This window comes from Rhamphochromis longiceps, linkage group LG10 (assembly GCF_057381845.1).
Source record: "Rhamphochromis longiceps isolate RC_006_pf linkage group LG10, R_longiceps_female_GT1.1, whole genome shotgun sequence".
NCBI classification, from domain to species: domain Eukaryota; kingdom Metazoa; phylum Chordata; class Actinopteri; order Cichliformes; family Cichlidae; genus Rhamphochromis; species Rhamphochromis longiceps.
In genome coordinates, this window is record NC_140566.1 from 21,669,632 (window position 1) to 21,681,745 (window position 12,114).

General features: G+C 40.6%; 2 protein-coding genes across 3 annotated transcripts; one reads left to right on the plus strand and one right to left on the minus strand.

Moving 5' to 3' along the window:
• The first annotated feature begins 253 nt into the window (after positions 1-253).
• Positions 254-5,291, plus strand: bnip1b (BCL2 interacting protein 1b). Of its 2 annotated transcripts, XM_085420928.1 has the most exons (6): positions 254-354; positions 1,752-1,844; positions 1,966-2,057; positions 2,303-2,410; positions 3,292-3,410; positions 3,508-5,291. In XM_085420928.1, the coding sequence occupies exons 1-6, from the start codon at positions 271-273 to the stop codon at positions 3,702-3,704; spliced, it is 693 nt and encodes a 230-aa protein (XP_085277054.1). In that variant the 5' UTR covers positions 254-270; the 3' UTR covers positions 3,705-5,291. The 2 variants fall into 2 exon arrangements, with proteins under 2 accessions (XP_085277054.1, XP_085277056.1); XM_085420930.1 differs by lacking the exon at positions 1,752-1,844 and having other exon boundaries at positions 269-354.
• On the minus strand, positions 5,210-11,018 carry stc2b (stanniocalcin 2b). Its single transcript, XM_085420927.1, has 4 exons — positions 10,774-11,018; positions 8,816-8,958; positions 6,479-6,690; positions 5,210-6,236 (listed from the first exon to the last, which is right to left on the minus strand). Exons 1-4 carry the CDS (start codon positions 10,907-10,909, stop codon positions 5,897-5,899), a joined length of 831 nt encoding a protein of 276 aa, XP_085277053.1. The 5' UTR covers positions 10,910-11,018; the 3' UTR covers positions 5,210-5,896.
• Between the last annotated feature and the right edge of the window lie 1,096 nt (positions 11,019-12,114).

Sequence of the window (12,114 nt, forward strand, 5' to 3'; positions counted from 1 at the left end):
TTAAATGATGTTTAAACATTTGAAAACACATTTAAATTTCAGTGTGGATCCTGTCTGTCCAATAAGTAAGGACAAAATTATAGTGGAAGCTGCAGAATGATAAGTAACTGCACTTTTTTTTAAAGGAATTATAAAATCCTATTTAAGTAATTTTTTTTGTTCCATTTTAAGTAACATATTTATTTATTCCACGGATAATTAACATCCGACTACCGTTGGTCCTTCGTCTTTACCTCTTTTGGACCTCCAGCTTGCCATACAAAAACAACAATGGCGTCTTCTGCGGATGTTCACGTCCGAATTTGCGCACAAGAAATTATCAAATATGATCTGGAAATTAAAGCTCTCATTCAGGTAAGGAATGAAGAACGAGCGCCTTGTTTGTCCTTTCATCCTGAGCCATTTCTGAACCGTTGGTAACTCTGGAGAGCTGGCTGAACATGCGCACAACAGGTCTTCAAGTTGAGCTAAGAAGAAGCTAACGTTAACTTTCCGACAGTCAAAAGACACAAAACATTCTTGATTTTGTTTATTTTAATTAGGCAAAAAATCATTCCTGAGACAGTTATAATACTTTTGAGTAATAAATCTCTAATTATTCAAATAACCGAGAGAAGAAAATGATCATTTATTATCAGATGTTATTTAAAAAAATATTTACGACGCACTCTTTGTTTAGTTCTGCGTTCGTGATATCCTAATTAGTAAGGGAAATTAAAATAAGTTAAAACAAATTGTTTTAGAAAATGTAAATAATATGAATATAAAAAAATATATTAAGTTTTTTTTTTTAATGGAGAAAAATGTGCTAAAATTTATACTGTATATCCTGAGCCAGATGGTGGAACGGCTGTAAGCTGAGAGACACCTGCCCTATCAAAAAGTGACCGCCAGTGTTTCTTTGTCTAATGTCTTTGGTTATATTGCTAAATAGCTCTAGTCAACAGGATTTAAAAATGGATTTCATATATAAAGTAATAAAAAATGACATATTTTGCAAGTATTTTTATGGTTCTACATTACATTGCAATCAATCAAGTCCTTTTGGCCATTTAAAGTATCTTTATACAGCTGTTATATTTGTATAGATTTCTGCTGTCCTCTTGGCCAGATCATCACTGACAGCTGATGTCCATTGGTGAGGGCCAGAATGTAGAACAACCACTAAATCTCTTTTCACCACAGCAGGCAATTACAGTGCCACATCCCCTACTTCCCCTTTCCCTCTCAAGACCCCGAGTTGCTTTGAACTCCACCACTTGGGGGCAGCAGCTCATGTGTAGTGGTGGACACACCATTTCTCAGCCACCTCACACTCTGCTGCAAACTGCTCCACTGCAAGCTGGAGGTCATTGCTCGATTCAACCACCAGAACCACATCAGCAAAAAGCAGAGATGAGATCCTGAGTCCACTGAATTTGACTGCCTCCACCTCTTGGCTGCACATAGAAACTGTCTTCCAAAAAAACTTGTGAACAGAATCAATGATAAAGGGGCAGAGCTGGTGGAGTCCAGGATTCACAGGGAATGAGTCTGACTTGCTGCCAAGCTCTCAGTACACTATGTACAATGACAAAACACTTTATAACAATGGACCAGATGTCTCATACTCCTAAAGCACAAGCTCCTTTGCTCACACAAAGATTTGTGCATTTATGAATTCACATGATGTATGTCTTACTCGATGTGATATAATTATAAAATATAACTAATACATTATATTTAACTCAATGTGTGTGTGTTGTCTGTAGGACATCAGGGATTGTCCAGGACCTCAGTCTGCTCTTGTGGAGCTCAATGCTCAGGTCAAAGAGAAATTCAACAAGCTGAGGCTCAGAATTCAGGTCAGGCCTCAGCTACACATCCACACGGTGCTGCATCTGACAGGGTTTTTTTTTTTTTTTGCTTAATATTGGATCTGTGTCATGTGATGCCATGATGTTGTTGTTTTTTTGTTTCTTCCAGGATCTGGAGCAGATGGCCAAAGAGCAGGACAAAGAGTCAGACAGAGTGGCCATCCAAACAGAGACCGAGAGCCAATGGAAGCAGATGCTGAGGTGTTTAGACGCAGACGCACACAGACACATCTAAAAAAAATAAGCCTGTGCAGCACCAGTCATTTTATTTTCCCCTTGAATCACTTGCCTCGTGTCCCAGTGAACATGTTGTTGGTTTCTGTTTTGTTGCGATGATAATGTAAACTGGAAATGCAGACACAAGCGAGCACTTAAGATGGAAAAAAAATCTAAAACAAAAACTTTCAGTCTCAAAATTGTTTGCTTTTTCTTGTCTGTCTTGTCAGCAACCAGACAGCGTGGAGAAAAGCTAACCTGGCTTGTAAACTTGCCATAGACAACATGGAGAAGGACGAACTGCTGCATGGTGAGGAAAACCACAACACCAGACAGAGGTAAATATAGTTTCTGCCAAGGCTCTGCTACAGAGCACTGTACTACGAAGACAGTTCAGTGTACCCCGAGTTTGTTTGCGTTATGTAGATTCCCGTACTTCTACACCTGGTTAGAGCTGCTGATATGCAGTCTGAACTTTGATCAGTGATTTTTGTATACCTGCAGCCAAACAGGAGGAAATTAATGTCACCTGTATTAATTTACCTGGTTTCTGTTTAGCTGTAAAAGGCTGATGGGGTATTATCGTTACCCTGCCGGGCAGAGGCATCGTACACACCTTGAGAACAAGGCTGCTTAGGATTTTCAAACTGATACCATAGTTTCTGTCAGTAACTTCTATCCTCTACTTCCTGTAGTTATTACCATTACACTGTTTTCTTTCTGTTTTTAAGCCCAGGCCACCAATAATATTTCTGTTTTACACAGATGTGTGTTTATGTTTATGGAGTGTTATCAGATGAATCGCAGTATGACAACTATGTCAAAACAACAGCTAATCTGCTGTACACTGAAATACAGATACACTTGTTAACATCTGTAAAACTATCTTTTGTCTAATGTCTGTGGTTTAAAATGCTTTCATGAACGATTATTAAATAAGATTTTTTTAATTGTTGCTTTTGGTAATTTGTGATTTAAAAAAATTGATTAAAAACTGGCACAAATGAACCAAAAAAGATAAATGAATATAAAAATAGAGTGGCTAGTTGCACTGGTGGTAGAAACACAAGGTTCTAAACTACTTAATGAGAAAAAGATTCCTTCTAGTCTCCAATAAATCACTTTAATATAATCTAATAATAAATTAGGCATGTCAGAATCCATCTGCAGTACTTCACCTGCTCTGTTCTGTGTGTGTGTGTGTGTGTTTTTGTCTCAGGAAAGCAACCAAGGAAAATTTAGTGGAAACCAGCAGCAACATCACAGAGAGTCTGATGTCTATCAGCAGGATGATGTCTGAACAGGTGAAGCAGAGTGAGGACACCATTGGCACGCTAGGTAAAAATCTAATTTTATGTTTCAGTCTCCTGTCCACATTTCCTAACCGATCCTCCTAAACCCTTAATGCCTTTAATTCTTCGTCCTCCTTATTCAGCCACCTCATCCAGGACGGTGCAGGAAACCAACGAGGAGTTTAAAAGCATGACAGGAACCATTCACCTGGGCAGGAAGCTCATCCTGAAGTACAACCGGCGGGAGCTGACAGACAAGCTGCTCATCTTCCTTGCACTAGCCCTCTTCTTTGCCACCGTCCTCTACATCCTCAAGAAACGTCTCTTCCCCTTCATTTAGTCGGCCGCCTGGGTCTGTTTTTCCTCAAGGACGTGGGGACTGGCTTGGAAGGAGTTAACACAGTGAATTGTAGGAGGTATGAAGTAGAAGCATGAACCACATGGACTCTTAGAAGCAGCACTGAAACTGGACTGTAGCACACAGAGGCGGCGTGAAGTGGGAACGTGTTACTTCTTACATATAATATGAAGGGTTGGAAAATATCTGAAGCTCAAGATCCACTTCAGCAGTGAAAGGAGCAAAGTGAGTAAAACTGACATCCAGAGTTTCATAGAAAACATTAAGAAGCCACAGCCTGCCTCGAGTAGATATGGTTATACAATGTATTGTCAAAAGTTTGAACGCATGTTGCAAATGGTCACAGTTGAAGAAGGGATCTGCTGCTTTTTAGCCTTTTCCTTGATGCCTCACACTGCCTCCCTGGTGTTACAGTAAGGACTCTGTTATCCTAATGTGACCATTTCTATCATTCTGGATGATGGGTCTTTTTCAGAAAGCCTGAACTTGAGGAAATTCATGTGTTTACATTGAAATTTACATTAAATTGAAGTAAATACAGAGAGCTTAAAGGTTCAGATGCTCATATTTGCCAAATTGTGTGCAGTTTTTGAAATGTTGATACCTTAAAGCACACTGTAGGTTTCACAATGCAATAAGACAGCATCTAAAGATCAGCAGCCTGTATGCTCATGTAATATCTCTTTGTACCCCTTCAGTCCAGCGTAAAAGGAAGAAAAGGTAGTCTGTGATTCTGCCCTCATGTCAGTCATGTTGAAAGGTTGGGAGTTAGAGACTAAAGCAAGGGACCACTGGAGGCTTGTTTTAAGCCTCGATTGCTGCAAATAAACAAAATCCATCCAAAGAGGTGATCTGCGTGATAAAATGTTTCAGCTTATGCAAAATATTCACGTCCTCCAAGCAGAGGGCAACCTTATTTGAATTCAGCTGGAGCTTCACTTTTACACAGAGATGGGAAGAAAAGAGGGGGACAGAAAAGTGAGCAACATTGTAGGACTCCATCTACTCCTGTTGAGTCATGGGTGGTTTCTGAGCTGTAGTAGTATCTTCTGACTTAACCAGCCTTTAATTCTACAGCTTAAGAGAAAAAAACAAAAAAAAAAAAAAAAAAACCCCAAAGCGGGTTGCCCTCCTAGTGTCCAGTACCTTTAATTCAGAACTAGTCAGGGTCATGGTTGCAAAATGCACCAACCTTTGTTTTTGTTTACTTTTGTTATAAAGTGTGAATGTGCTCAGGAGTGTATTTAGTGTACATTTTTTTTTTAACCTCATGCCTTCCTTCCAAACTACTGAACCAGTAATCCAGTGAATGATTGTTGCCCTGAAAGGTGTCAGATTGTGTGAATGTTGAACAAAAGCCCCGTGGGTTAGAGTTCATTTAAAAGTCTCAAGCACCAGCAGATGTCTTAAAACTCAAAATATCAGTTTGAACTGCAGTGCTGTTAAAAGACTTGTTCAACAGGATAGGACTAATTTAAATAACACACTTCTGTTTGTTCATCAGTATCACTTTATTTTAATAAAATTCAAATAACTGTTCAGAGTTTGTGATCCATTGGAGAAAAAAAACCCAAAAAAAAAAAAAAAAAAACCACAGCATTCGACACCAGAGGTCTGTATGAAATGTGAACAAGTGAACATTAAAAATACATTTCTAACACATATTGACCTATGAGTGCTTTCCTTTCTGCACACTGCGCCTCATCTGTTTCTCCATGGTACACAATATGACTTTCTCCATAAATACAAAAGCAGATTCATAACTCTGTTCCTAAAATGTTGTGATGCTGTGTAAAAGTTCAAATTGAGCAAATGTTTTTCATGAAACAGTAAAGTGTCCCAGTTTAAACACTTGGTAGGTTTTCTATGTTCAATACTGAATAAAATATAATGCATTCTAATGGTATTTAGATTTTACACAGCGTCACAACTTTTTTGGAACTGGGCTTGTAAACAGGATACTGACTTTGAGCCATGAGCTACACTTGACCTACTGATTCCGTGTGTGTGTACGTCTGATGCTGAGCTGCAGTGGTCTGTGAGATTGAAGTGAGGTAGATAATTGTTCTTCCATCCTTAATGGAGCACAAATGCCCAGCAGATTGAATAAGTTATGATGCATTACTACACTGAATACTTTTAGCCACTACTGCTAGTATTATAGAATTGTGTACTCAGTTTCCATCTGTCTGTAGAGGAGTGACACTGGATTTCTCAGACACAACTGAATCTGGTTCAGTTGTGTTGTCTATATGACTGAGCCTGGGCCCATCCTCTGGTTTAGCCTCTGTTTGTTGCTGCAGGGGTCCCCCAGCAGCGATAGGCCATGGTGCACTGGTGGGTGGGGAAGTGCTTTGGTTGAGGGTATCGGATTGGCAGAGGGGGCAGTTTCCGGCAAGGCTGCTGCAAAGCGACCCCCAGTACTGCTCGCATTGTTCACGCAAACGGCGTCCGACCCACGTCTTGACCTCCTCTCCGCACTTCAGCAGGAAGTTCGTCAGCTCCACGTATGGCCTGGCAGGATGCGAATACATCAGGGTCATCAATAAATACTTGGCTGTTTTGTCCAAATGTACATTTAGAAAAAATGTCACTTACAGGAAGTGCCAAAAACAATAGAATGTCCCAGTTTTATTCATTTTTCCATTTGAGCAATTAATGACATAATTTTGAATGCATTTATTTGTACACATATCTATCAAAACAATAAAATTGTGGCTGTTAGTAGTTAATTTGTGTGAGTTTGTGTTTCTCACCCAGGGGGAAACATTAGGTGAAACTGCACCAGGTTTTCCACGGTGTCCATGTGATCCCGCAGTGCCAGGCAGAGCTGGTGTTTGGTGTAGCACTCCCTCTGAAGCACGCACACCATCTCCTTTATCGCCGAACACCGCCGGCTGATGCAGCTGAAACGCTGCCGCAGCCCCAATGCCAGGCACCGCAACGTGTCCTTCACAAATGCTTTGCCCTGCGAGAAAAAGGAGAACAGTGAGTGGACGATTACAGGGAAACCTATATACATACACACGATTTCCCCCCCCCACATAATGTTTTATTGCAACCATGTTTTTATTTCCAATAGTCTTTTCTATCAGATTCAAAGACTATTTAGTTTTTTTATTCTATTATTGATTTATTATTTATGTCCATGTTTGATTTATCATCTTTTCAGTCATCTATAAAGTACTTTGAGTTGGTCTAAGTTCTATGAAAGTGCTACGCAAACAAAAACAATTTGTGACAGCCTTAAATCAAGGGGTTTACCTGAAGTACTGTTTAGGAAATAAAACCATTTTTATACACAGTCCTTGATTTTTAGAGGCTGAAAAGTAACAATTTTAAAATAAGGAATTTTTTTTTATTTTATTTTATTTTTTTTTTTAAGTAGTTGGATTAAAATGGTTTGTAGTCACCGACTGTGTGACGTCTAGAACCATCAGACATCACCAGATGCTGCATTTCCTCCCTTCAGATGGTACGTCAGTCCTATACTGAAGCCACCTTCAGTTTAAGCTCGTTTGTGGCTCTCTTTAATTTCAGTTTTATCTTCAGAGGCTGAAAACCTGCTGACTTGAAGAATATCCCATTTCTTTGCATTGAAGAACTCTTGTGCTGAATTGCTAACGCTACAGCTATTGCAATACTTTTGTTAAATCCCTTGAATTAAAGCTAAAATCTGCACTTGAATGATTTGAAACCTGTGGTGTCCAGAGACCAGAAAACCAAATGCTCTGTGAAAAACATTAGTTTTTGCTGTATGATCTTTACCTCACAATATAAAGTGCCTCAAGGCAACCGTCTTTATTTGGTACCATGTAAATAGAACTGTATTGAAAAATAACTTATGACTTACAGAGAAGGGGTGAGGTTAAATAAATGTCCACTTCTTCACACTCCTTTTTGAGTATGTAAACTAAATATCTTGTAATGCATTTCACTTCATTTTTGTATACTTTAAAAGGAATATTTTTCCTAAATTACATTCTGTACACTGTTGGAAGTTCTAACAGACGCTTGGGGTAGGCCCTGAAAGCCAGACTATCCTCATCCACTTTTACAGTAGAGAGCGAGAGAAAACAAACCACAAAAACCAAACCACAACATGTTGACAGCCTGGCACAAAAACCGTTTGACCTCTGTGGATGCTCTACATAGATCTTCATGACAGCTGGTGAACTCGCCCAATCGTCAGTGTATTTGGCCAACTGCTCAACTGGAGTAAGGTCATTTGGTGCTGCTAGCGCATTAGTACAGTATGTGAGGAAAAACAGATATAATAAGAGGGTGGCTGTGCATGTACAAAGACAAATTTGAATCTGCGAGTTAAGCAGTGAAGAAAACAGAAAAAAAAAAAAAAAAAAAAAAAAAAAAAAAAAAAAAACACGAACCTGTGGTGCCGACCTAAACAAATTTCAGATTGTCATCTATACCCTCAACAAGTGCCCCAGCAATAAGTGGTGCACACTAAGAGAATGGTAAAGGCCTAAATGCTCAACCCCTACATTGAGGGGATCCGGTGGCTCTGTAATGCTGCGGGGGGCTTTTTGCTGGCACGTATTGGGTCTTAGGGGGATCTGCAAATCTCTACAAAATTCTTCTGGGTGATCATCTTTATCATGTTATGAAACATGAAGCCCTGAAGAAGTTTCCTGCAACACTTTATCCTTTAATCCACGACCATCTGTATCAGGTACATTCACTCAGAGATCTTCAAAGAACATCTTCTGTTTCTGCTCAAACTGGGGACACATTAGGCCTGCATCATTTTCTCATACATTTCTATTCTAGTAATGTGGACAGGATGTTCCTGTTCTCTCCTTTCACTTCCCCTCTCACGCTGTGCTGTAACTGTGCTGCCATGCATAACGATACACTGCTTCTTATACAACAAGCATTCCTCACAAATGACCGCAATGATGGAAGGGATTAAATGAAATAAAAACACGCATCCAGATATGCCTTCTCCAACCCTGCCCAGGCAACTTCTGAACTTCCCCTCAGCCTGTCAGTGCCCCGCAGGCGTAACGACACAACTGACTTAATGAGTTTATTTTGAGTGTGAATGAATGTGAGACACACTGGCTTATCCTCACCTGCAAGTCGTAGTGTCCAGCGTTGTGCAGCAGAGTAAGACATATGTGGTCCAGCCCTCGGATTTCACAGGAGTTGTTGCTCAAACACTGAAACATCCCACAGCCAACATCAGCTGAACTCAACAGGCAACTCTGGAGCTCCGCTACGAGACACAGTAGAGATCAGCATTAACTTTCCAGGTGAATGTATGTGCCAAATAACATAATATTAAAAACAATACACATCCACTGTCAAGCCTCAGACCTTTGGCCTTCACTTTTCAGAAATTAGTATTGTGCCATACTGCAAATTTTTCATATCAATCCAACACAAAGGAAATGCAGGGCCAGTAATAATAATACTTTTAACTTAAACAGGCAGCTTATGTAGGGGAGAGGAGTGTGTCATGATTTAGTAGATGAATCATCATCCATTTGCAAATTCTGATCACATTTTAATGACCGCTAAATTACTGTGTTTGTTTATTTCCCACAATAATTAATTAACAAACAAAGCACACCTTTCAGCTTTTCATACATTTTGACACTCATGTTTTTGGAGAGGTATACATTTTTCCATTTCCAAAACAAATAATGTATTAAAAACAATTCACTGGGCTACATACTGAACTTAAGATAGAAACAAAGTATCGATCCTGTCGAGCTAATATGGATCCACGTTGGTATCGACAGTATCATGTTTGGATCGAGCCCCTCAACTATCAGAAACCTATTTGTAAGTGTACGGAATGTAAATATGAGGATTTAGACATTTAAATGTTAGATAGTACTTTTTGATCAGCTTTCCTTACAGATTAGACACAAAAGCACAACCAGAATTCATACATAAGGCACACTGTCGATTTTTGAGAAAATTAAAGTATTTTAGTGAAAGGTTAGAGTCCGGAAAATACAGTATACGAGTTATGTAAGGTAGTTTGTTTCGGGCCAGGAGACAGCACAGTTTCACACACTCTTCATTTTGCACTTTATGGCGCTGTTGTAAATGGTGAAAATACTAGTGCTAGTTGCACGGCGTCAACACGTTAACGAGGTAACCGATAACCGCAACGCTAACGCGTTGACGCCGTGCAGCCCCACGCACGGGGCGATCCGCGGTAACTCGTTAACGGAGACTTGTCGCGTTAATACAGTTATGGCGTTAACCTCATTTTAACGAGTGTAACGCTGCAGCACTAAAATAGTAATCTCCAAATGTTCTCTTTTTACAGACCAGCGCCTCTTTGATAGCTGCCGCGTCCATCTTGTCGTTAGCTGCAGGTGAAGCGATGGGGGAGGGGGAGTTGTGTTAGTGAAGGAGAGGCCGAGTAACACGTAGAGAGAAAAGCGAGACAAACTTGCAGTTCCATGAATATAATTATAACGTAACAGTCTATCTATATAAACGATATAGTCACACAGCTTATCTCGTATAAAAATATATCGATATATTTTTAAAAAACTCGATATATCGCCCAATCCTAGCTAGAAGCATACTTTAACGGGTAAAATTAAGTGGCAAGCCGTCTTGGCTTTATGAATATGAGCTACAAGCATACTCTGATGGGCAAAGTTAAGTGGCAAACCGTCATACTAACAACTTTGTGCTGGAATTACTATGACAGCAGAAATGTGCATAAACTACTTACGGTAGGACGTGTTGCCAAAGTAGGATGTTTTTCAGAACACCGGGAAAGGGATACAGAGGGAATGTGCATGGACAGGGTCGAACCACCGGAGTCGCGCATTGAATTACAGTCACCAACAGCACAGGAGGTTAGAGAGGCGCGCACGGCCAACAGGTTGTCTTACAATGAGATTAAATGCGCAATAAGGGGGAGAAAAAAGTAGCACCCCTCAAGCTCTTTTTTTAGGGCCAACAAGGGCCTCGGGCATGTAAAGTTTTCTTCAAAATGCAGTTTCCGACGCTTAAATGCGACCGTTACACGACCTGTGAAAACTTGCACGTGGCGGCTCACCTGTGCTCTGCAAAGAGAGGCGCCTTCTCATCTGGCTCACTTCTTGCTCCAGAACATCATGCTGGTCGTTGGTCAGCACATGACACACCAGCAGCAGAAAAAACACAGTGGAGACAGCGGACGCGTTCACCGGCATCACTGAGGTCGAGTCAGCGTATGTGCGGTGCTCTTTTCTTCTCTTGGTAGAAGTTCGCGCAGCTAGAGCTCGAAGCCTTTGAATAACTTTACTCTGTGACGAGGAGATCGAGGCTATATATATGTAGAGCCGCAGGAGACCGGCGCGTTCACGAAGGCTGGAGCTTGGGTCTCCACCAATCACAGCCTAGCGCCGTGACCGCGCAGCACTTGCGCAGCTGAAGGTTTATCATTGATGAGAGTAAAAGAGGAACCTCCACCCCCTCACCCCAGCAGAAGATCCATGAATTTGAAAACAAAAAGAGACAAGTAGTGATTTCGGGGTTTTTTTTGGTTTCTTGGTTAAAAAAAAAAACACACGAAGAAGGACCCACGGAGGACAGAAATGGGATCAGGCAGAAATGGGAAGGATCACGTTGAGCGAACACACAAAAGAAAGTGAATCCCATTCCCATCAGCTCTCCCCAGAAGTGAAAATGTTCTTATAGAGGCCGCTTGTTCCTCCAGAGTCTGCGGGGGTGTGTTTGACGGCTTGCAGCTGCTTTCTTGGCGAGGCGCAGAGGCGTGCAATGAGGAACGTGTCAGACGCGCCCGGGCTGCAGCACATTGAAAGAGCACCGCGTTTTTCCAACTGTGAGGAAATCCTACAGTTTTCCTACATCATATTAGCGTGAAACAACTTCTGCGTAAACACGCAGCATTTTTATACTAAACATCCAGGAACACTTTCACACGCGAAATACTTAATCTTTTATAGATCTCTCAAAAGGCACTAAGAAGCAGCGCAGGTAGTATGACCCGTTGTCCATGAGGACTGCTGCTGAGACTGCACAGCAGCCCACTCCGCTTTTTGAGACATTGTCCCACATTGTGATGTGTTGATCTATGGCTACATCTTTACTGACAACCAAAGAAAATGAGCAAACAGAAGTAGAAGTACCAGTGCACTGCAATAACTTCTAAAGTAACAGTTTTAGAAGTTCTTTTAATAGAAAGTGAAAATATAGATGTGCACAAAAGAGCTATTGCATAGCCTCCATTTACATTCCCAAGACTTCAAGTCAAAACTGATCTAAAGTAAAATATAGTAGCTATAGTTAATTCTCCTTCACATCTTTGATACTAAACCTATAACCTGCACAGTTTGTGCATGTTAGGAATATCAGACCACCTTCCAGTAATCGCTCCATATTATTTCACCCTAAT